Raw genomic sequence first — 22,739 nt, 5'->3', positions numbered from 1 at the left:
AATATTTTCATGTGGGATTTTGGCTAATCCCTTAGGGCAGACCTAGTCTTATATCTTGGAAAGTTAGGAGCCAGCAATTTGTAAGTAAAAATGTACAATGCACTAGCAAAAAAAGTATGTTGAATACCTGGTTGCTGAGGATCAATGCAATATATACATGTTACATTCTATAAGTATTCTAAATGACAGATTACACTGTAGCTCTTCAACCAGAACAAACCTGGTTGAAGAGCTACCCAAATTATTCATACACATTGTATGTATTTCATTCAAGATCATGCAGACTAGCAAAAAGTGTTGTTTTTATTTTTATTATGAAAATTTGTAGAATCTTGCTTGTGGCTGTTTTAAAAAGGTGGGTTGATGCCAAATCAAGAACCACAAAGTATTTCTTTGTGGTGATCAAAAAAAAAAACTTTTTTGTTTTGAAATTTTTTGGTAGATTTTATTTGCCATGTCAGATATAATAAAGCAATTGGGTTTTTTTCATGAACATTCAAATTTTTCATAAATCAAGGTATAAATTGTGCGGGCACTGTATAAACAAATTACTGATATTGGTGTTGGAATGTGACCAACCCAAAAAGTGCCAAAATATCACAATGGTGAATAAAGCCTCAGCTGTGAAGAGGTTAAAAGCTCTATCTGGGGTTTCTGCATGTTGGTATTGTTAGAATTGCACTGTTTTATAAATTCACCAATTGGATAATTTTTTTTACCAACATCACATGCAGGTTAGTGCACTGTGAATGAGATGCACTTACCTGCATGTGGTTAGTTAATGTTTAATGTTAGCCATGTTTATTTCACTGCATGTGGTTAAAATAGAATGACCATGGATAGGTAGATGTAGATGTAGATAGAGATAGATATATCTATATTTATAGCTTTTGTTTTTTAACCAGTGCTTAGCTTCTTTTATATTATATTCTCCCAGATAAATACATTTGTAGTTCCAAAGACATTTGACAGAACTTTTTTTTTTCTTCAATCCCTGAATATAACGGTTTGCTTTTAGTAACCGCTTTCATATGTGGCAGTAAAACTGAAAAAAAAAAATCTAAAGCCTGGAGTCAGTTAACCAAGCAAATGTACCATTTTCCATGTGGAAAAAATGTTGAAACTTCAGTTCTACGTGTACCCCCTCCTTCTAAATGCAGATTAGTCACTAAACCACCAATGTTGTTGGTAACTGCTGCTGAATGGGGTACTGAAGCTCCTCCCCATCACAGGAAGTTACTGGTTCACTCAGTGCAGCAGCTCAAATCTCTTGTTAACATGTGAGCATTACTAGGCATTTCAATCTGCAGCTCTGCAGTGTGTTTGCTTCTTTCCATAACAGCTGGGATGGAATGCTACTGCTGGGGGAGTGAAATTGTCTGTTCTCTCTTCCAAACGGCCTCTCAGCCTGGGGGCTCTGCAGCTCTGTGAAGCATCACTTTAACAAAGGAGTTATTCTGAAATCGTGAAAGGCAGCCTATTAAATAGTGCGTGATGCTTATGGGAACATCGAACTTGGCAGATCAAGAATTAAGATGTTTGCATGTTAAAGGATGGGGGATGCCAGCTCTGACTGAATACTACAAAGGATGCTGTGGCTTATGGAACTACTTCCATACAAGATTCCTAACTCCTTGTGACTGAAGTGCTGTAAGGACCTTCTTGTATTATACTGCTGCAAGATTTCTGTATGTTAGGTTGAGGATCCTGTGAGAATTCTTTTCGGGGAAGAACATATCTGCTGCTTGTTTTCCTGTTTATAATGAAGTAAACACATCCTCTGTCAATTGTGCGATGATTTAGCCGGCTGTGTTTCACTGGGAGTACACAGCTCCCTTCTGGTCTGAGTCATCACATGTTGAATGAGCTGAAGTCCAGCACACCACTCAGGATTTCATTGTTGGTGGTTTTGTGGACTTTGCGTTATATTTATGCTTCACATAGGAACTCTGTGCTGGATTAGAACAGAAAAACAAAAGAATGAATGAAAACCATTTTCACATTCGGATCACCTGGGAAATGCAGCAATTGATTCAGCAGAATGCAGTTGTTTTCAGGCACCAAAGAGCTGACTAGTGTGTTTTAGCAACCAACTGACCTTGCAGGATGCAGTGATTCTTTTTACTACTAAATAAAGTACCGTTTTATGGTTGCTCATTAAAGTATTTTAGTAAATGATTGATTTATCTTTGTAGAAAGAGAAACCACAAAAGTCTCTTGAATCTCAGCGGATTTCAATGTTGATGTGCATATTTTTTGCTTTGCAGTCTATCTTTGAAGATAAAGCAATGTTTTTATTAGAATGTTCTATATTGAATTTGTATATTAATGAGGCATTTTACTTTTACTAAATGCATTTAGTATTGAACCTTTGGTAGCACAGAGGAAAGAAAGGTATGAATGGACATTGTGCCATTTTTTTTTTTACACTTCAGTAGTAAATGAAAAAGAGCTTTGGCTCAAAGCAAGATCGAATGAGTCGTGTGTGCATTGTGGTTTTGGAAGAGGGGGAAGATGAATCCCCAAATTTTCCTTCCAAGTTAATTCGTGGAAATCCTTATCGTCATCCACCCCCTGGCTCTGTGACGGTAAGACTTTAATGTTTTCTGTTCCAATCAACCAAGAATTTTCTAACCCTGGACGTTCATAGTAAAAAGTTGTTAGTTGGAGTTACTGCTTCTTATTAAACTTCGACCTAATACTGAGAAGTGTTTTTCTTAAGTGCACATAAACCATACCACTGTGTAATTTTATTTTTATTATTTTTGGTTCTTCTCTGCATGCCACTTCTCAAAGGCTTTTACTGCACCCTTGGGGGGTGAAACGGAGAGGAAGAATATTTGACATGTACATCCATGTAAACTTTGTCATACTTTTGACTATTAAATTTCATGTTTGTTGGGAAAGTTCCGTGAGGCCAAGGCACTTTGTAGAAAAAGCACAAAATAAGCCTTTGTTTCCTCTTTTACTTATTACAAACTTCTTGTTTACTATAGTTTTACATTGTATATCCCGTTTTACTTTTAAAGACCCTTGTATGGTAAATATTTGCATGCTGTGTTTACTTGGTTTCCACACATACTGTTTCATGCATTGCAAACATACTCTACCAGGGATATAGTGTATCAGGGTTGCTGTGTTTTTTTTTGTCTTAAGTGGAAGTGTTACATTCTAGTCTGTGGAACTATGGACTCCCACCAAGATTTGCATGGATTACCCAGGATTTCATATACTTAAGTGTTTGTTACAAATTAGTTTTATTTTAAAGTTGTCTTGAAGGCTCAATGCCTCGTTGTTGAGGTGTGGTTTGTAACATGCGCTTACACCTGCAGTCATGTAAGAGTTAATACAGCACTCATCTACTCAAGGCAATGAATGTGAGTGAACAGAGCGGGCCAGCGTCCAAAATATCTTGCCATGCTGCCACCGCTCCCAACCGCAGCCACTAGTGGGAGTGGGTATTGGGACATTGAAACCAAAAGGCTCCATCATCATATGCGTTTACATGCTTTTTTGGCTTTAACACTAGTAAAAGCATGCTTTTAACACCAGTAGGTAACAGGCCTAGTTATTGTGAATTTGGATATCTATGGACCTGTGCTGCACACTTCAATAGATGTGGGGTTTTTTCTTGTGGGTTTTTTTCTATATATATTTTTTTTTAAAGACCATAAATTTGAGTGGTTTGTCTGGTTTTTTTTAATTGAATCTCCTACAGTTAGTTTTATCTTCTTGTACTTCTTGTATTTTTTATGAGCTGTGCATTTATTAAGTTTACACAGTATTATATTATAAAGTGTTTTTGTCAAGATTATGCATTGCTCTTAGGGATATTAAAAAAACAAGGAATGCATTAAATTTGTAAATGTCCTCAGCAACTACATTTTGTTAGTGTGGGTCAACCCCATGCCATGTAGTGATTACATATAAAAATGCCTATCTTCCCTGAAAGCCATGGAGCTCATACTTTTTGCAAAAGAAAAATCTGGTCGATCATGAAATGTGATAGACAATGCCCTCAACAAATTGCTGGTGGCGCCTTCATTTTGGGAACATTTCTGTTTAGATGAATGTATACCCGTCTTTGCTGGCTCCATAAGTGATTCTGCTGGCCGCTAGGTTTCAAACCCTTGTTCCTAAATTTTGCATTATTTTTTTCCCACCTCTGTTGATGTGACTTGGTATGCATTCTTTCAATGTGGTAAACAGAAACCTATTGGCCAGATGAAATCTGCCATATACAGTAAATATTTTACTATACTTTCTTCCCCACAGCTTGGGGCTGCTTTTTGCAGCTGTTTTCCAGGGGCTCTTCCATTCATATTTCAGCCCCTGCTGTAAACCAGCGTTAAGGGAGGCTGCCGCAAGAGATTGCGGCTCATGATTGGTCCTGACACACATGACCCTTCGCCAACACTTTGAACCAAATTGATTTGCTGGTGAACTAAAGTGGTTTTCCAGTTCTGTGATCTAAAACAAATAGTATCTTGGGTTGGGGTTGACTAGATGGAAGGGCTTGGTTTTAAAATCTTTTAGGTAGGTGTATCTTTAGTGGCTCTTAAACAAGTCCCTCTTTGGATGCCTCTCGTTTTTATAATTTGTGCTCCAAGCTCAATTGAACTGTATAATGTATTATTAGAGCTCTAGTATCTTAATAATGGCAACAGCACTCATCCGATCATATACGGTCATTTCTAGCAGCGCATTGGGTATTTACACTTACTTGCCCTTTCCAGCAGTCATCTAATGCCAAACTGACCGGTCATTTGCATTATAAAAATAGTGAGGATCCTAGGTTAGATGTAAGCATTTTTATTTTTACATCACCTTTCTTTGTTTTATTCCATGTTACTGATATTTTGCATAAGTATTTGTCCATTTTTTTAGTGGCAGTTCGATATAAATACTTCTATTTTAGGTCTACCTTTTATATAAATTTCAGTGGAAACTGAATCTATTATAAAAGATTATAATTCTATTTATATTTTTATATTCATTTTGCAGCCTCCCCTGGTTCAAGCAATTTTTAATGGTGATCCTGATGAAGTTCGGGCACTAATATTCAAGAAGGAAGATGTTAACTTTCAGGTAAGCCTATTATACTGTTTGTAGATTTGTATTGTCCTAGCTATTTCCATTGTTCTAGTTTTGTATATTTCTATTTTATAGTATTTAGAAACAACCTGTTTTTGTTTTCCCCTTAAGACTGTGGATGTGACTTAATAGTTGCCTGAATCTTTGACAGCTAAACTTATTTTGTGGTATCCACAAGTATTGCCTTGTTTTACCTCTTTTTGGGAAAATAATGCAATTTATGTAAATGTTTATTGCATTTGTTTGTTTTGTTTGGGCAAGTACATGAGGTTTGTGTTCACAAGCTTGCCTGAGCTTTATAGAATTCCAGCTATTTTAAAAAGCAAGCTTATGGGAACTGCATGCCATTTCCCCAAGATGACCCCTTTATAACTACAAGGTCACAGGCTTCACCTGTTTTGTATGCTCACCATCATGTTGAGGCATGTACAATGGGGATATTGTCAAGGCTTTCATTCATTTTGTCTCCACATGCACTCTTCCCACTGCATTTCTGTCTTCCTAGATGCCACAGCAAATTGTACTTTCCAAACAGATCTTGACCGTAAACCTAGTTACTCATTCTATGATTATTACTCTGTTAGTAAGATACTAATGAATGCCATTGTGGGACTGTTAGTGTTAATTTTATGCTGCTTTAGCCTTGCTTGACCTATAATTCTTTGGGCAGAGCCTTGGTAAGCTGTGAAGGAAAGTTGGAAAGCAGATGGAAAATGTGTGCTGAGAAGAGAAGCCAATGACAAATCATGGAGTCACCTTGAAACTGACTCATTTTCTTTTTTAACGGGAAAAGTTTAACTGTAAGAAATACTGTTAAAAAATGTTTTACATGAGACTGACAGCAAGAGTAGGAGGACAGAGTGGGCTTTGGTCTAGATTATTTAATGGTAGAAAATTTATACAACCACTGATAGCACAAATACATCACTATAATTGAAAATCTTGTTTTTACAGGCAATTGTATGTTTTAATTTGTATCATATATAGCATTGTTTTATGCATGAAGTCTTTGTGATCAAAATGCTTGTGCGTGTGTAGTTATAGGGATGTTCCGCTAATGTATCCCCTTTTTGTTAGGAACCTTTTAAATGTGTTTTAAGACTCTATGTTTTCTTGTAATTTGAAGTATCATGCCTACAGTCCAAAGAATTCTGGATAATATGTAGAACCTTAAGGCCTCATACCAACACTCCTTCAAATACGTGTGTTTACCATTGTTTTAAAAGCAAACAGGTCTGACAATGGAACCCATTGTTACCAGTGCTGTATTTTTACCTGTGTTGAGGTGTGTTGCATTCGCAGTGTGGTCTTCCTAATGCTCCTTGCTTAGTTCAGTTAATGCAAGTTAAACTTTTTGAGGTCGGTGGAGTATCCATCAGGGACCTCCCACATGACTAGTTGTGCATTTGGCTTACATCTGGGTATAAGTCCTAACAGTGTGAAGATCACTCAAGTGTCTGAATCTGTTATGGTTTCTCGCTATACAAACTTGCATTGCTCTATTGTCTATGCCTTGGCTATTCATGGTGATATGCTTGCATGTTTCTGTCATAGTGGCCTAGAAGTACACCATATGTGTCCTATATTGACAAATAGCAAAAGAGTGGCTTACTAGTACTACTTTACTACTATATTGTCAATAGACTAGAACTCGTGATGGAATCCAATCTATAGACCATCAAATATATAGTTTCTTTGCTGAAACTCTTCTGCCATTGACATTTAAAGAGATAATTCAATGGAAATGACAATCTTTCCTATCTTGTAAAACATTCCCACTTTAAGGTCAGATAGGAAGAATATCCTGCTTCTATATGGAAAAATAAGGGTGCACATAGGTGGTGCCATCATATAAATTTGGTAAGATGGCTAGAGGTGACGTCCGTCTTTAAAGAAGGGTCCCTAATAATAATATGGAGGAGCAGAAGTGTTTTGGTTTGTTTGTTTGTTTGTTTTTTTCAATAATTTTTTTTTTAAAGCATTATTCTAAATTGAAAGAGCCCATTTATTTTTCTTCAAAATTGATCAGATCATTATTAAATTGCGACACCCTTATTTTAAAGGGGGAAAACACCCTAGTTTCACTCCAAGTGTTTCTGAGCCAGGTTAAGGGAGATCAAGGCTCTGAACTTTCCTCTCCCCATCCCTGGCATTTCCACTGCTTGCCTGCAGGGATGTGCACTTTGTGATGTCTCCTGCTGCAACGCTACAAGACATGCTAATCCCCATGTGCAGTGATCGTGGGTTTTCCTGCAGCCCCTTAATTGCATCGCGAGTGGGACTTTTCCTTTACAGTTTTGAGCGGCATGTAGAGGGCAAGTCCCACTCATCCTCTACAGGCAAGTGGTTGATCTTGATGAAATAGTTTTGAATATTCTGTTAAAAAAAAAAAAAAGGAATTCGTTCCCTGCTCAGAAGTACTGTTTTCCTTAAAAGTGCTTTAAGCTTGGCTGATCCATGTATTGATGGACTGATTGAAACAAAGCAACTTTTTCTTCTAAGGATAGTGGTTTTGTTGGAACAAATCTACTGTACATGTACAGTGCAAAGCTCTGAATTATGCCTGCAGTTGCTGTGAAAACACACTTTGTCAAGCTCTGGGTCTGCTGTTGCTCATGTGCTATTGGTAGAATGAAAGCATGCTGTTCTAATTTGGGATCATTAACAAATTAGTACTGTATGTGTTGAATGAACATCATGTACTTATGGGGTGCTGTCTCAGTGCAACTTGTTTCAGTCAGATAATTTAATGGAGAGAGGAGCCTAAAGATGCAGTCTGCTAAATTTGAGATGGAGTATATTATATTTATTTATTTTTATTCTTGACCTCCTATTTCATGTTGGTTCTAGAAGGGGGTAGACTGAACAAACTTAAGTTGACAAGTTTAGAAAAGTTGAATTCAAATACCATTTTGCAAATGCCATGTTGTATTTTCATTTTGTTTTCTTTGCATGTCTTCAGGATTTTGCTGTGCAATTAGTTTTTTACCCACTGTTGATCACAATTCCAATTATTAACGCTATGTTTGTTTTACAGTCAGAAAAATTAATTTCAAGGCAAAAAGAATAAGAAACACCAAATTTCCTAACAATCCAGAGCCTCAATCATTTAAAACACTTTATGCAGCAATTTGATTGCTGAGAAGTTATGAAGCTCTTTCATGTGGCAGGGGAACTGCATAAAACTACTATTGTAGTACCATAAAAAGAAGTAAAGCCATGTATTAATAAGCAATATCAACAAAGGGACTATCACAGAACACTTATATTAACTTTTATTTTATATATTCAATTTTGAGTAAGATCATTAGCTTATTTACTATTGTGCCCGGGTCCCCCTCACCTCCCATATGGTCAAGATGTTTGCTGCAGTATCGAATGGATTAATACCTGATGATGTTGTGCCGAATGGGTTAAACCTCAGCACTAAGGGATTAAAGATGTATTAAAGGGTATATTTATTAATTTAAATGTAAATATTTAATGTATGGGTGCTGTGGCGCCAGTTAGTAACGGCGTGTATTCCCAGAAAGGGCTAAATCCTGGTGCAGGGAGTGTAAATGTATTTATTTTTATATTGTTCATGTCTCTCTCAGAGAGATAGGAAACCTTTGAACAATGTAAACAGAAAGTGATTTGGGAAATCTTGGATTGATGTAAATTTTAAATTGTGTTCTCTCAAAGTCTAGTGAATATTGCATCCTGAGGGTAAGCTATGGATGTAATATCTCATACTTTGGTGCCAGCTAGGATTTGGGGCTGTGTTCCCCCCTGCCAACATGTGTAGGAAACTGTATTAAAAGAGCCCTGTTTTGCCATGTTAGGGATTATACCATCTGAACTTCTGGAGATCACTATTGCCACTAACTAGTGCGTAACTGTCCTTATAAGCACTTCTTGAGCTGATAAATATCACTGCTTTAAGATCCCGCTTTTTATGCCTACTTTCCTGCTGTAATTCCTGTGACATACAGATTAGAACAGTCTAATCCATTATTGGGCTTTTCTGAGGTTGGGACCCAGCTTCTAATAACAATCTGCCCGCAACAGCTGTGGCCATGGTAAGCCATCCACAGCAACCTGATCTGAAGGAAGAAGCCAGAGGTACCAGTCCAGGTGCCCTGCAAGGGGGTACACTAACAGCGAGAATAACACAGAAGGAAGCCATTCTAGGTGCGGGTGAAGGAGCTTAGTGGTGGCAGCGGAGCCCCCTCCTACTGCATATTTAGAGGTGTCCAAATGGGATAAAGAAAGGGGACTGTGTGCGAGGGCAATCCCAGCCAGTCCCTAGCACCACCATAGGGTGGCATAGGAGGTCCATCCTGTCAGAACTCTTTATAATTATTTTAGTAATTTTATCATATACAGTAGCTACTTGATCATCTCTCACACAATAATTCTCTATCCCTCTGCACCTCACTGCCCTTCATGTATCAGGAGGTAGTCTTCCCATTTGTACACTTCTACAGCTTATGTTATGACTTCCATACATGTTTTAATCATAGAAACACATGATGCTCCTATTGACATCTTTAGGTTCTACTCCCAAGTTATGTGCTGGCAGTAAATGTTGGTGTGAAGACTTCCTGGCTTAGGGATTTATCCAGTCTTCTTATAATAGGAATGTATTTTTTTTTCTTATGTACAGAAATTCTAGTTTTAAGATAACTGTCTGCCAAGTTCTGAAAGGTGTTTATTTGAATTCTGCCACTAGACCAGATCATATACTTTTTCAATTTTTATTAGATATTTTAACAATTCTTTAAAAAACATTATTAAATATAATATATGGAGAATTTTTAGATATGTAAGTAATCATTAACATTTAGTATTTTCTAGAAGCTATAAATCAGCTAAAACTGTATACAATTTAAATGTATAAAGTAAAATATCACACACATTATACCTAAAGTCTGTGCGACCGTAGCAAACATATACAAAGCCTATACAAGAATAAGAAATCTGTATGGTGTCCTCTTGCTAATAGTCAGTATGTTCTGCTATTGGACATCTCCACTTTACTAGACAGCTCTGACCAAATATTGTGAAGTCATGCCCGGTGACTAAATTTTGCAACTAGACATGGTGTGGAAAGAAAAAATCCTGCAATGGTCCCTCTTTCTAAGCTGCAGTTTGCTGGGCAGAGATTAGTAGTATGGTGGCCTGGTGGAAATGCCTAGTTGCCACCAACTGGAATAATGTACAAAATGGGTATAAAATCCAAAGTCTGCAATAACCTCATGCTGGTCAGGAGTCTTTGTGACTTTTAACCAGTATATTAGAACCACAATCCCCAACAGCATAGAAAAGACAGGTAGAACCTCCAGTGTTAGTATTGGCATATCCATTATCTCCACAGCGCTGTTAGCCTGGAGGCAACTTTGTATGTCCCTGCCGTCATTACCAGGGTTAATGATATTTCTACACATATGGGTTCTTTTATCACCTGCCCACAAAGCATAAGGGAGACTTTTTGAAATTCTCATTGTGGCTGGTTTCTCATATCCGTGCCGCTATTGTAGTGGCCCCAGAACTCGCATAGGATAGGAAACAATGAAACTCACTGTTTTAAAGATGGTTAGTTAATTTCAATGTGCATTGGTTATTTTAGCTCGCATATGTACATTAGTGATGTACACCACAACTTGAATATTAGAAGATCCCTAAATCTCTAATATCTAAATTATCTTAATTTGATGGTTATCATCATTGTTTGTTTATTTATAAGGCACCACAGATTCAATAGTGCCAGACAGCCCTCTTAACAGATATGAAAAACATGAGTTTTTTAATACATCTGGCAGATACAGATAACTGTTACATGAATACAATTATGTATTATAACTCTTAAATACAATACCTCCATGGATGGCCATGAACTAGTAATAATGGCATTAGGTGAGGATTCCGCTTAAGACATAACAACAAGGTTGTACAAGAGAAGCAGGCGTTATTATTATTATTATTATTATTATTATTATTATTAATTTTTATTTATAAGGTGCCACTAGGTATCCGTAGCGCTGTACAGGGACATACAGAAACACGATACAGGGTGAGACAGCACGGTACAGTTAACAAAAAGCACAGTAACTCAGAAGCTCAATGTACAGCTAGATGAAAGGTGAGAGCCCCCAGCGGTGAAGCTAAAGGGGCAGAAGGGCAGGAGGACCTCACGGAGGAGACAAGGAGCTGGAGAGCAGAGTTAAGGTGGTGGAGAACAGGAGGAAAGGAGGCCCTGCTCGGAGGAGCGTACAATCTAAGGGGAGGGTAGGACGGACAGAGACACGGGTAGGAGGAGGAAAGGGGAGAACGCAGAGAGGGAGAGGGGGGAGAGGAGAATGACGAGGAGGGAGGCAGGAGGAGGGCAGGATAGGGAGGGCGGTAGGTGGGAGGCTGGAAGGAGGTGGGTTAGGTGGGGGACTGGAAGGCTTTGAGGAAGAGGTGGGTTTTTAAGGCCCGTTTGAAGCTGGACAAGTTGGGGGATGTTCTGATGGAGCGGGGGAGCTGGTTCCAGTGGAGGGGGGTAGCGCGGGAGAAGTCATGGATGCGAGCATGGGACATGAGACATTCTAAAGGGAGAAGGTAATGAGAGACTGTAGGTGCAAATGGGGTAAGAGTGAATGCAGTTAACTCCTTACATCCACTCCATCTGCCTCATCAGTTAAGATAGACAAGCATGATAATGAGTTTTGAGGGATTGCTTAAAGAACTGAAGGTTGGGGGAAGAGTTTGATAGGACAAGGCAAGAAGTCCCATAGATTGGGAGCGGGGACAGGAGGGCGGGGGGGTGGCGGCGTGTAGTTGAAGGTCAGAACGTGCTGGGGATGTGACGAGGTTAGAGAGATATGGAGGGGAAGCATTGGTGGGGTTGAAGAAGTCTAGCCGCAGCATAAACCTTGAATTTATGGGTGGAAGCCAGTGATGGGGTGGTTACAGTAGACAAGGTGGGAACTAATGAACAGGTGGACTAGTGTTTTGGTTAGTTTTTCAGTGATGAAGGGGCATATTATGGCAGTGTGGCAGGACTGAGAGGGAATGAATGTGATGGTAGAAATACATTTATCAGCTCTTTTTGGAATATTGATGGTTCTGTGGGTTTCCAATGTAGCAGATGTGAAAAACTTATCCACTGTTGTCTAAAAATGCAGCTCACAAACTCAACTTAAACGCTCCTTTCATTCCTTCATGATCACACAGCCATACTTTAGTCCCTATGCTAAATACATACAACATTGATAGAAAACTTAAGAGCCCGAAAGTAGTGCATGCTGTGTTCCTGCACCGTCATCTGTTATCTACAGAACTGGTGAACATAGACAGTCTGTTTCAGTTTGCAATCCTATCACTGATGCGTAAATTCAGTATCTCAGAGCAAGGGGGCTTTAGTATTTGTTTTTTAAAAGCACTGATCAGATTTCTATCTCTAGGGATAACTGGTGCATTTTCATTAAGCTGTCTTGTGTTTGTTAGACTGCTGGATTAGCTCATTCATCAGAAAATAATGCCAGTGCAGCATGTTCATTCATTTTCATACCTAATTTAGCAAATTGATAATGTGCTTATGAGGAAGATTGTATATGGAGTGAAGCGTTTCAATATTCCCAATGTTCTCATGATCTTCATCTAAAGGACCTTTTTATTGTCATAGCCGTATGCTTCACTGCTTCTTTCCTCTTAAAATCCCTATGTACTTTTACCATCTCTGCATACTTTTTAGTACTTGTTAAAACACAAGTGTACCATTGAGACATTGCTATATAAGCTTATAAAGTGTTTTTCAATGAAAATTAAAAACATATACTCCTCTCACATTTGGGTTACAGTTACCTTTTCATGTGTATAGTTGTGGAGATTTGTTTTATTTTGAGGAAGACCAATTCTACAAATAATGCATTTGTTTTGTAAATGAGCTGAAGCTGTAAATAAGCCTTCCTACTGCTTTAGCTTTTTATTTAGTGATGTCAATTTAAGCGGTTTCTGACTAAACATGTGTGATCTTTGGTCCTACTGAAATAATATGCCAGATTCAAAATGTAATCTCAATTGTTGGTTGAGGCAAGGTGCATCGGCTATTTTTAGTTATGGTCTCAAGTGTTCTTTAATGCCTCAGATGAGGTGTTATTTTGTGGGGGGCGGGGGGGTTGTACTAGAGCTAGCAAGTGCATGATATTGACACTTTGTGTGGTGTTTCTAGAGCAGTTCTCAAGTAGTAAGTGATGGAAATGTGGTGTCTTGGTATGTACGGTTATTGCCCAGCTCTAGCAGTCCGTGGATGTTGTTTGCCATACTCCTCTATTGATAAACTTGCACCATCCATCAAGCTTGCAGAGCTGGGCGTTAGGCCAGCCAGTACTCTATGGTAGCATGCTGCTCTTTTCAGTAAATCATTGCCAGTATTACATATTTTTTGCACAGTCGTGTTTTTTTTTTCCCCCAACATATTTGTAAACTGTGTATATTTGCCAAGGACTAGGGTGCTATCCCTACCCAAACTGTTATAGCAGCAAATAGGATACTCAATAAATGCAGCAGTGGAGGCAAACTGCCAAAAGTACTGATGTTCATCCCTAGGTGCGTTCAGAGGCATCAAACAGTACAGCTAGAATAGTTAATTTCTTTAATAGTTGATTACACAGATGTTGCATTATCTCTGGAAACCCTTTTCCTGCATTCACCTTGTACATTGACAACAGGGTTGCAAACAAATTACTTCTGCGGAAATTCTTTTAAAGAACCAGTAAACTCTAAATTGGATTTTTCCCATGGATTTCTAATGTAAAATACATTGTTCAGTTTTACCCTGTTCTCTCCCAGCTCCATCAGGCAGCCAATGATATTCCAACATCTTAAGGGCACTGTGATGCAGGTTGAGAACTTTAGGCCGCGTCACTTGAGTTGCTCTGCTGACACTGCCCCTCTGTATGAATAAAGCAGTCCACACCGTGCATCTCTGCATCCTTGTCAGGCACTCTGCTTTGTTAGATACATACCTCCCTTCTTAATTATAAGCACTCCAGTTATTCTGTAAGTTAATGGTAAATGTTGGCGTTGCTTGCTCTTTAATGTGCTTTGGCAATACAGTACATGGAAATAAAATCCTGTTTGTTTTTCTGAATATCCTAGATAGGATAAGTCAATGTGCAAACAAATATTTGAACACATATGTTCACGACATATAGGTTACATTTTATTCACCTTTACATTAATTTGCAGTTTTGGGAGACAGATTTGTTAGGTTTGTATGTATTCATGAATGTGTCCATACTTAGAGCTGGCATGCCGAAATGTGCTTATATACAGTATTTTTTTACTTGTTCTGAGATTCATATCTGATGGAATCATACAATTATCTCTGTGTGTGGTATATAAATGCTGTAAAACCATACAATTATATGCAAGTAATATCTCACAAATGTGACCATCCAATACTTGAAAAACTATTACATTGCGACGTATGGGGCAGATTGAACAATCATAAATTTCCAGTCCAGTTTCAAACGGGCTTTAAAAACCCACCTTTTTCGTAAAGCCTTCCAGTCTCCCACTTAATTACCTACCTTTTCTTCTGCCTCTTCCCCTTCCCCTATCCTCCATTCCTCCCTCTCTCCCCCGTGTTTCTCTGTCTGTCTACCTCACCCCTAGATTGTACGCTCCTTTGAGCAGGGTCACCTCTCCTCCTGTCTCACCACTGTTAACTCTGCTCTCCAGCAACCTTGCCGTCCTCCTCGAGGACCCTCTTCCCCCTGTCCCCTCCCGCTTCCTACTCTCCCCCCCCCCCCCCCCCTGGGGGTCTCCCTATAATCCGTGCCCTCCCTCTTGGGCTCCGTCGTATGCAGACCTCCCCCTCCCCCGCCCTTGCTGTGCTTTGAGCTCACGGAGTTACTGTGCTTATTTTTTACTGTACTGTGCTGTCTCTCCTTGTATTGTAATTTCGTTTGTCCCTGTACGGTGCTACGGACACCTAGTGGCGCCCTATAAATATAAATTAATAATAATAACTGATCTATTTTCTGTGCATACTCAAAACTTAGTCCAAATACTGAGTCCACTATTTTATATTGGATACTTTTGTGCATGTACAACTCCTACAGAAAGAAGATAATGAAATCACAAAATTCTCAAAGTAATTTAATTAAAATTTGTTGCGTGGGCAGCTTAACACATTAAAGTTGCTTTTTATCGAACTTCAGATAAGTGTGACCCTGTAGACCCTGCTATGTTCACAAAACTTCACAAAGAATAAAGAGTGATTTGTAATTAAATACTCATCAGTGCTTTTGAGTCAAGGATAGGTCTGAAAAGATGTGGGGGTGGCATATAGTGGTGTAGAGGTGGCATGTGATAGACTTTCAGTGAATCCACTCCCCTTTCAAATGTCTCAGGCTGAACAGAATCTGGTCTACAATACACGTAATCTTGGTAAATGCTGACAATGAAAAATACAATCTGTCCATTTGACAAACAACACATAATATTTAAAGACTAAGTTTGCCCTGTATTTAATGTGGACAGCAGATTTAAAAAGTCTAACTCTGCTGTTGCAGCTTGTTTAGAAGTATAATTGCAATGTACAGTTATTAACGCATACCAATGTGATGAAAGCAGTACGTTTTTTAGTCTGCATTTCTTATGTACTGACAGACGCATACTCACTGGTGTACAGTCTATTTTGTATACCAGCCCAAATGATGGCTAGATCCATGCAGAGATTGAAATAGGTGAACTTTGAAGAAGTGATACAGTTGTAATACTCTGTAAAGCTAATGCTGGCCACAAAGCAGCTAGAAGCATATGTGGCCAAATTGTGGTCCCAACACTCTGCTTTTGGATCGAAAGGTAGTGTCTGTGTGTCTGTCTAGCTTAATATGTAATTTTACACTGTTGTCTGTTCAGATCTTTTTTTTAAAAAAAAGCAGCAATGTGATCTGATCTGATTCACCTGGATCCAATAGAAATATAAATCCGCTACCAATTCTTTCTAGGATTGGTTTTCTCACAAATGAAATTAAGAAAATTACATCAGTTTGACATAGTACTCCTTAAATATTTATTATGCATTATATATTCTAACAAATGTGTGTATAATCATAAAGGTGATTGGCTTACTCCATATAGTATACATTTATTTAAATTCTAAATAATTGTGTGTAGCAATGTAGTTAAAGCTATTCTATAAATAAGTATATAGTTATCTCATACAGAACTTTGGATTATGAGATCAATAATATAATAAGTTTATATAAACCAGAAATCTATCACAAAAATTAAATAAGAGCAGGATGTGGTATTCACTCCACAGCAAAAAGTGTATTGAGGGACTGTACTCTGTACTAGTTTTAAAGAATAGTTTTCTTAGATAAAATATTTACCATATTTAATTCATAAATAGATTAACCATCTGTGCGCTGATTATACCAGTTGGCACAAAATAGGAATCCATATGCAGTTAAATTATAACAAAGTATCTTTTGTTCATATATTACATTTTGATGTAGCTCAGATATACAAGCAAGAATAACTAACCTTATATGCACCCCTGTAATTCCTGCACAATGATGAGCTTTATTCGGGGAGTGTTTTCCCCAAACTAGTTTTTGCAGAAACCTTAAGCCTTCTCCAGTCCTGGAGAAAGCTTTTCTTGCTGCATGTTTGCTCTTGTGACTATCCACCAGCTCGGTGTACCTGTATGCCCAGTATCTATCTCTTTGGCATCATTTGTGCTGCTGGACATAATACTGGTGCCCCATGTTTGCAGAAGATGTGGCAGGAGCTGCTGCCAACAAGAAGGCTGCATAGATCACAAAGGAGAAACAAATATGGCCGCAGCCGTGACCGTTTAACTCTGTGCACAGAAGCTAAACAGAGGTAGTAGATATTTGAAACAGCCCAGCCCTTGGTGTAATAACACTCCTTGGTTCTACTCTGTAATTTCACTCTTCACAACTACTTGCTACTTTTTAAGTGAGGAAAACAAAAGCTCTGTAAATGGAAATTATTAATTTATTTAATAAAAAGTGTGTATTGGGATGGTAATGATTACATTGATTTAAGTGCAATTTTTTAATTATTTTTTTCTCACTTGTTTTTGCAGGATAATGAAAAAAGAACACCACTTCATGCAGCTGCCTATCTAGGAGATGCCGAAATTATAGAGCTTCTCATTTTATCTGGTATGTACTAATGATTATGTACATCATCGTACCTGTTCCCATAATACACCAGGAACACATACCCTTTTCTGCTACTTCTAATGCACTGATTCGACAATCAAGTGGACCTAAACATTTTTGCTTTCTATTTGTGGGAGAATAAAACCGTATTAGGCCAGTTCTGCACAATTAAACTTCTTTGGTCTGTTATTGTTATGTATTTGTGTCAAGCGATTGTAATACTACTTGCCATGCCATAGTAAAGTGCAGTATCCTCTATAGTGGATCATGACCACGTAAGAAATCATTTTGACATGCGGATTGGTAATCCCTACTGTTTTAATGATTTTTACAGTCTTTTAGTTAAATGATAAAAGATGCAGCACATGGAAATGTATGGCTCACAGTAACATGCCATCATTAAGTCACTATGGGGAATAAAAAAAAGCTAACAATTGATCTGATGACTAAAGCAAGCACACAACCTGTGCACTGCTGTTGATCAATATCTCCACTCTTCATGCAATACCTACGTTCCAACACACACACAAGGACTGACATTATCTCTCTGCAGATAGATCTAACTGTAGCTGGAATTATTGTATCATGATGTAGAACTTCTACTTGCCTGTAGCAGAATAGCTTACTCTCCAACAAATAAACACACTAGCTCAGTGTTTCTTAACTCCAGTCCCCATTCGCCCCTAACAGCTCATGAATTTCAGTGAAATATTTTGTACCAAAAATAATACAAATCTTGTTTTTGGTTGTAGGCTTAGAATGAGGCACATAGGCCTCATAGTTCATAGTTCATTTTCACTTATTCACTCACAATTAAGGCCACCATTTTTGAAGTCAGAAGGCTTCCTTATGACATTTGTGCACTCACTATAGGCATATCGGCTATATTGAAAGCTGACCCCTTATTTAAAATGGATTTGCTTCTTAGTGTGCTTGAGTGCACACGTGTGTGTATGTATGTGTGTGTATATGTATGTATGTGTATATATATATATATATATATATATATATATATATATATATATATATATATATATATATATATATATATATTTTAAATGTAATGCTCAGTAGCTGTCCTTGTTCTGTCTGTGTGTAAGGACATTTATACAGTGCTAAACATTTTTTCTGCAGTTTCCCAAGTAAACTCTAATTTATGTTTGTATACTCTATAAATGATATTGTTATATATGTACAACTGTGACATATTACATCTCCTGTTCAGTATGCTGTGACATTTTCTGTATTTGCTTATTGTGTATGTTCTTAGTATTACATTATTGAATAATTTAAAACACTTTACTGTTAAGCTTTGTGACTTTTTTGTCACAAAGGATAGTTGGTCAGTCACCAGCACGTGTCCCTGCCCATCCTGACTTCTAACATTTTAGGACTCTAGATTTGGAACATGAGCCCTGGTTTAAAAAAAACAACAATGTCCTCAGGTGCCTTGTGTTTAGGGGATGTCTTTTAAAGCAGGCACAATCATGACAGGTGGTTTTTCCTACACAAGTTGTTGCATTTTTCATGTGTTCAGCTGTGTTGTATTAGACACTCAATGTATGAAATAGATCACTAAACCTAAATTAAATTCTGTTATGCACGTTTTGTCGCTATCCAATAGCGATTGTGTTTCCAATGCACAAATATTTATTCTCAAAAAGTAGCAGAATAATTCAAGCGAAATAAGTACAGCCGTTACTTATCGCAGGCGCTCTGGATCCAGTGAACAGTTATTCAGGTCTGAAGTCTGTGGTCAAGATGACTGAACAATAGATGAAAAGCTCCTGCTTATATGCAAACAGAAATACAGTAAAACAATGCAGATGGTGTGGCTTGCTTCTATTGGTCCAGGCTTCAGGAAGGTCCAGGGGGTTGCAGATCATAGGCTAGTTCAAACTAAAGAATCCAAAGGTGGGGGTCATCTCTCCAGGGGATGTGCTCCGTTCTTCCCGCCAAGACTCCAATTTCAACTAGTCCATTAGCATTTTATAGTCAGCATCATATTAAAGGTTTATTCCCTAACATCAATAACTAGAGTATGCAATGTGCGATCTCTTCGCCGAATGACCCGGACAGCTGCTGATGTAAAGGGGATTAATAGGATACCAGACATGACACATTTCCTTTAACCTGTACCATATGTATTACTAATATGCATATAACTTCTAATATTACACATAAACACTACTATATTTCGACATAAATAACTATGTGTTGCGACTATAATTAATGTGTACTATTTACAAAGATGCGTATTGGTGCGAATGTGTGTAAATGTGTAAAAACTGCTATTGCCACATGTTGCGGCTGCGTACGCCCTTCCATGCTGTAGCGGGCGCTACACATCTTTTCAGACAAAGACAACAAAGTCTGCTCGATATTAATTGAAATGACTTTATCCAAATTGCTGACTTTGACAATTCACAAATGTATATGTAATACTAGACCAACATAGCTATATGTATATTTCCGATAATTGGCTACAAAGTACTGCCTCATAACAAGTAATTCCCGTGAATGATGTGATTTGAAATAAAATCTAATCGGCAGATGACCACTATCAGCCTGTGTGCACTCTCGTTTGCCAACCACATGGACATGATCTGATTTTTAGTGCTCACTGACGGGATTCAACATATGTGGCCTGCTTAACATTTCCAATACCTTGACTATAGTTGTTTGACACCCTTTTTTTTTTTTTTTTTTTTTAATGTTGCTGCCACATGGTATTTGTTACTGTCCATTTCACAATGCGAGAGGATCTAAATAGAGATATAGATGCCCCCCTGTCCATTAGGTAAAAAATAAAAAAAAATAATAAAAAAAAAATACATATGATAAATTTTGGCTCCCCTTGCAGCTGATTTTTTTTTTTTTTTTTTTGACACTTGTGATTTCTCAGGATATGCCTGCTTTCAGCAACGGAGGTCTTAGAAATGAATATACTTGAGTATTGCAAGGGAGGAAATGGCTATTAAAATCCATATAAATGCTTCCAGTTTGTATTTTCCATAGTGAGGACTCTCATTCATAATTGTAAGCTAAGGATGACTGTTGAAGTCAAGATGTAGGAGACCCAGAAAAAGTGTCATATAGAACTGTTCGTAAAGACTCTCGCATACTATTGCAAAGGACTGGCAGAAAGGTTTGGTGAACACCAGAGAAGTGGTCCTCTGTATAACATTGTTACATATTAATATTATATTACATATTGCACAGAAATGATCTGAAGCTGAAAAGTTGTTGGAAGTTTTCCTTATAACTAAAGGAATATTAATGTTTTTGAGCGGCATTCACAGAATTTTAGTGGCATTAGAAGAGTAGGGAACAATTCCTAAAGAGAGACTAGAAAGACTCTTAGCTGACTACAAGAAACATTTGGAAGCTATGATTTCTGTCAAGGAGATAATTGCTAAATGACAGGATGCCCAGAAGTTTGTACATGCCACTTTCACGGTTTTATTTTTTTCAATCTGTACATTTAGCAAATAGAATAAGTAATGAATAAAGTGGACATTTGTACCCTCTATAGAATGTTTATGATCATAATTTAGAACCAGTGTTTTCTGCAGTGCTTTTCAATTGCTACACAGAGTAATAAAATAAGACTGATTATTAACAGAGATAAGAGAGTCCTGCTTGCAATCATGCAATCTAACTTCTTTACACTTAAAAAGTCTGTGAAATATGCAGTTTGGCCATGGTGTCCCTAAACTTTGCAAAGAGCACATTTGTCAATGTTATCACTAGCTCGTCTTGGCTTTCAGATTTAGTAACACTGAAGTAGAAAATGAGCATGTAATACCACTTTACAGTGTTTCTTTCCAGTTGAACTGCACCAATATGACAAGTATACATGGCAAAACAACCAATAAACAGTCAAATACAAATTAAACCAATCTGAAAAGGTTTTGTGAGGCTCACAAATATACATGTATTCCGGTTTCATACTCCTAGCAGGCGTGAATATATTTGTCTATAACATTTTAGACCTCATTGCAAGCTACGATGTGGCTCTGACACCTTGCATAATTTGTAATGGTTTTCGTGACTACAAATCTGGTGTGTATTGTTAAAAGGACTTCCTCCATGACAACCTTAATATTTAAATTATTTTGGTAAACTACCAAAACCTTTGCATATATATCCATCTAAATGGTAGCTTTTTTTTTTTTTTTTTTGTTATTAAATGACTTTTGGTAAAATACGTGTAGAATGCACCTGTCATCCACACACACTGCTGCATGAAGCATACTACTGTGAATTCATCCTGTGTGTTCAGGTTCTGCTAGCAAGCATACAATCTAATGTATTTTTAGTTACAGTTTGACCTTTGCATACAACTGTGTATTTGTGAATGTGATCACTAATTAGTCCACATATAACTCAAGATGCCTTCTTACATAAGAGCTAGTAAGTGTGTGTGAATTTAGTACATTTTTTTCAGTGCTCAAAGGACCAAACATTGTATATAATATTGTGCTACTATTTTAATGGCTATATCAGTATGTGAATATCCCCAACCTACTATGTTAAATTACATTTGTGCAAATAACGGTTTAGTGAATTAAGGTGACTGTCCCCTGCTAGGGCCTTGACAGAAGAATTAAAGCTGATAAACTAACGATTGATATGGTTCAGTAGAAAACCGGAAAAGCAACTCTTTGCGTGTACAGTCACATGAGAATTTCACGGATAGGAGAGTTTGACCTGTTTGTCCTATAACGGCATTCACAGCTTATAAACGGCTTATAGTGAGTTGTAAAAGTATGTATCCTTATGAGGTGCCAATTGTTAGATGTGTAGCTACTATTAGGTCTACAAAATACAAACTATTGAAAACACTATGACCTGTACTTGATATCTTGACCAACAAAATAGTTTGCCATTTTCCAGCAAATTTAAAGCTATGGTTTATGTATACAACATTATACTCCTCTGCCTTCTGTTTTGTAATACTGGGCCCCCTCAAAATGTCTGAAATTCCTTAATAAGCATGTATGTAAATATTCTTGAAAAATGTCCATTATCAGTTTATATTTGGGCAGTGATCTTGCATCTGCAGTAATAGGGCCCCGTTGAAGCCGTTGTAAACTGGCAACAAGGCTGGTATGAGGCCAGTTTCCAGAGTATGGGGAATAGTAATCTAATCATCTTTGGGCATGTTGGTAGATGCAGTCTGGGATCGTCTTTTATCCAAACTAACCTGAATTAGTGACATGGTAAGTGATCTAGCCTTGTGCAAACAGATATTTGTTTCATTTGGCCCCCGCTCATTTAGCCAGTGTGAATCTTTTTCTCAGTGTCTGAAATGTAAAAATCATTCAGTATTTTCTGTCAGTCGGTGATTGTCATTGAACTGTAAACTAAATAGGGAACATGTGATTTTTATTTGTTTTATGTAAACAGCAGTGATCCAGATCTGTCCTAAAGAAAGAGACCAGCGGAAATGGAAATCCTTTAATAAAG

At 37.7% G+C, this 22,739-nt stretch overlaps 1 protein-coding gene across 3 annotated transcripts in view; it reads left to right on the top strand.

Annotated features, from left to right (window-relative positions):
• The window catches only part of ANKRD28 (ankyrin repeat domain 28), a 102,870-nt gene that overhangs the window by 36,201 nt on the left and 43,930 nt on the right, over positions 1 to 22,739 (top strand). The window contains exons 1-3 of one of the 3 annotated variants that reach the window (XR_012692765.1): positions 1,283 to 2,588; positions 5,005 to 5,088; positions 17,189 to 17,267. Coding sequence is in view for 2 of the 3 variants with exons in the window: in XM_075212303.1 (XP_075068404.1) it covers positions 2,442 to 2,588; positions 5,005 to 5,088; positions 17,189 to 17,267 (310 nt within the window). In the remaining variant the exon portion in view is untranslated. Of the gene's footprint in view, positions 1 to 1,282; positions 2,589 to 5,004; positions 5,089 to 17,188; positions 17,268 to 22,739 lie in introns of those variants that run through there. The other 2 variants (XM_075212303.1, XM_075212304.1) reach the window with 2 other exon arrangements.

The sequence above is a fragment of the Mixophyes fleayi genome, chromosome 5, assembly GCF_038048845.1.
Source record: "Mixophyes fleayi isolate aMixFle1 chromosome 5, aMixFle1.hap1, whole genome shotgun sequence".
In the NCBI taxonomy this organism is placed as follows: Eukaryota; Metazoa; Chordata; class Amphibia; order Anura; family Limnodynastidae; genus Mixophyes; species Mixophyes fleayi.
This window is presented reverse-complemented; position numbering and strand designations above follow the sequence as displayed.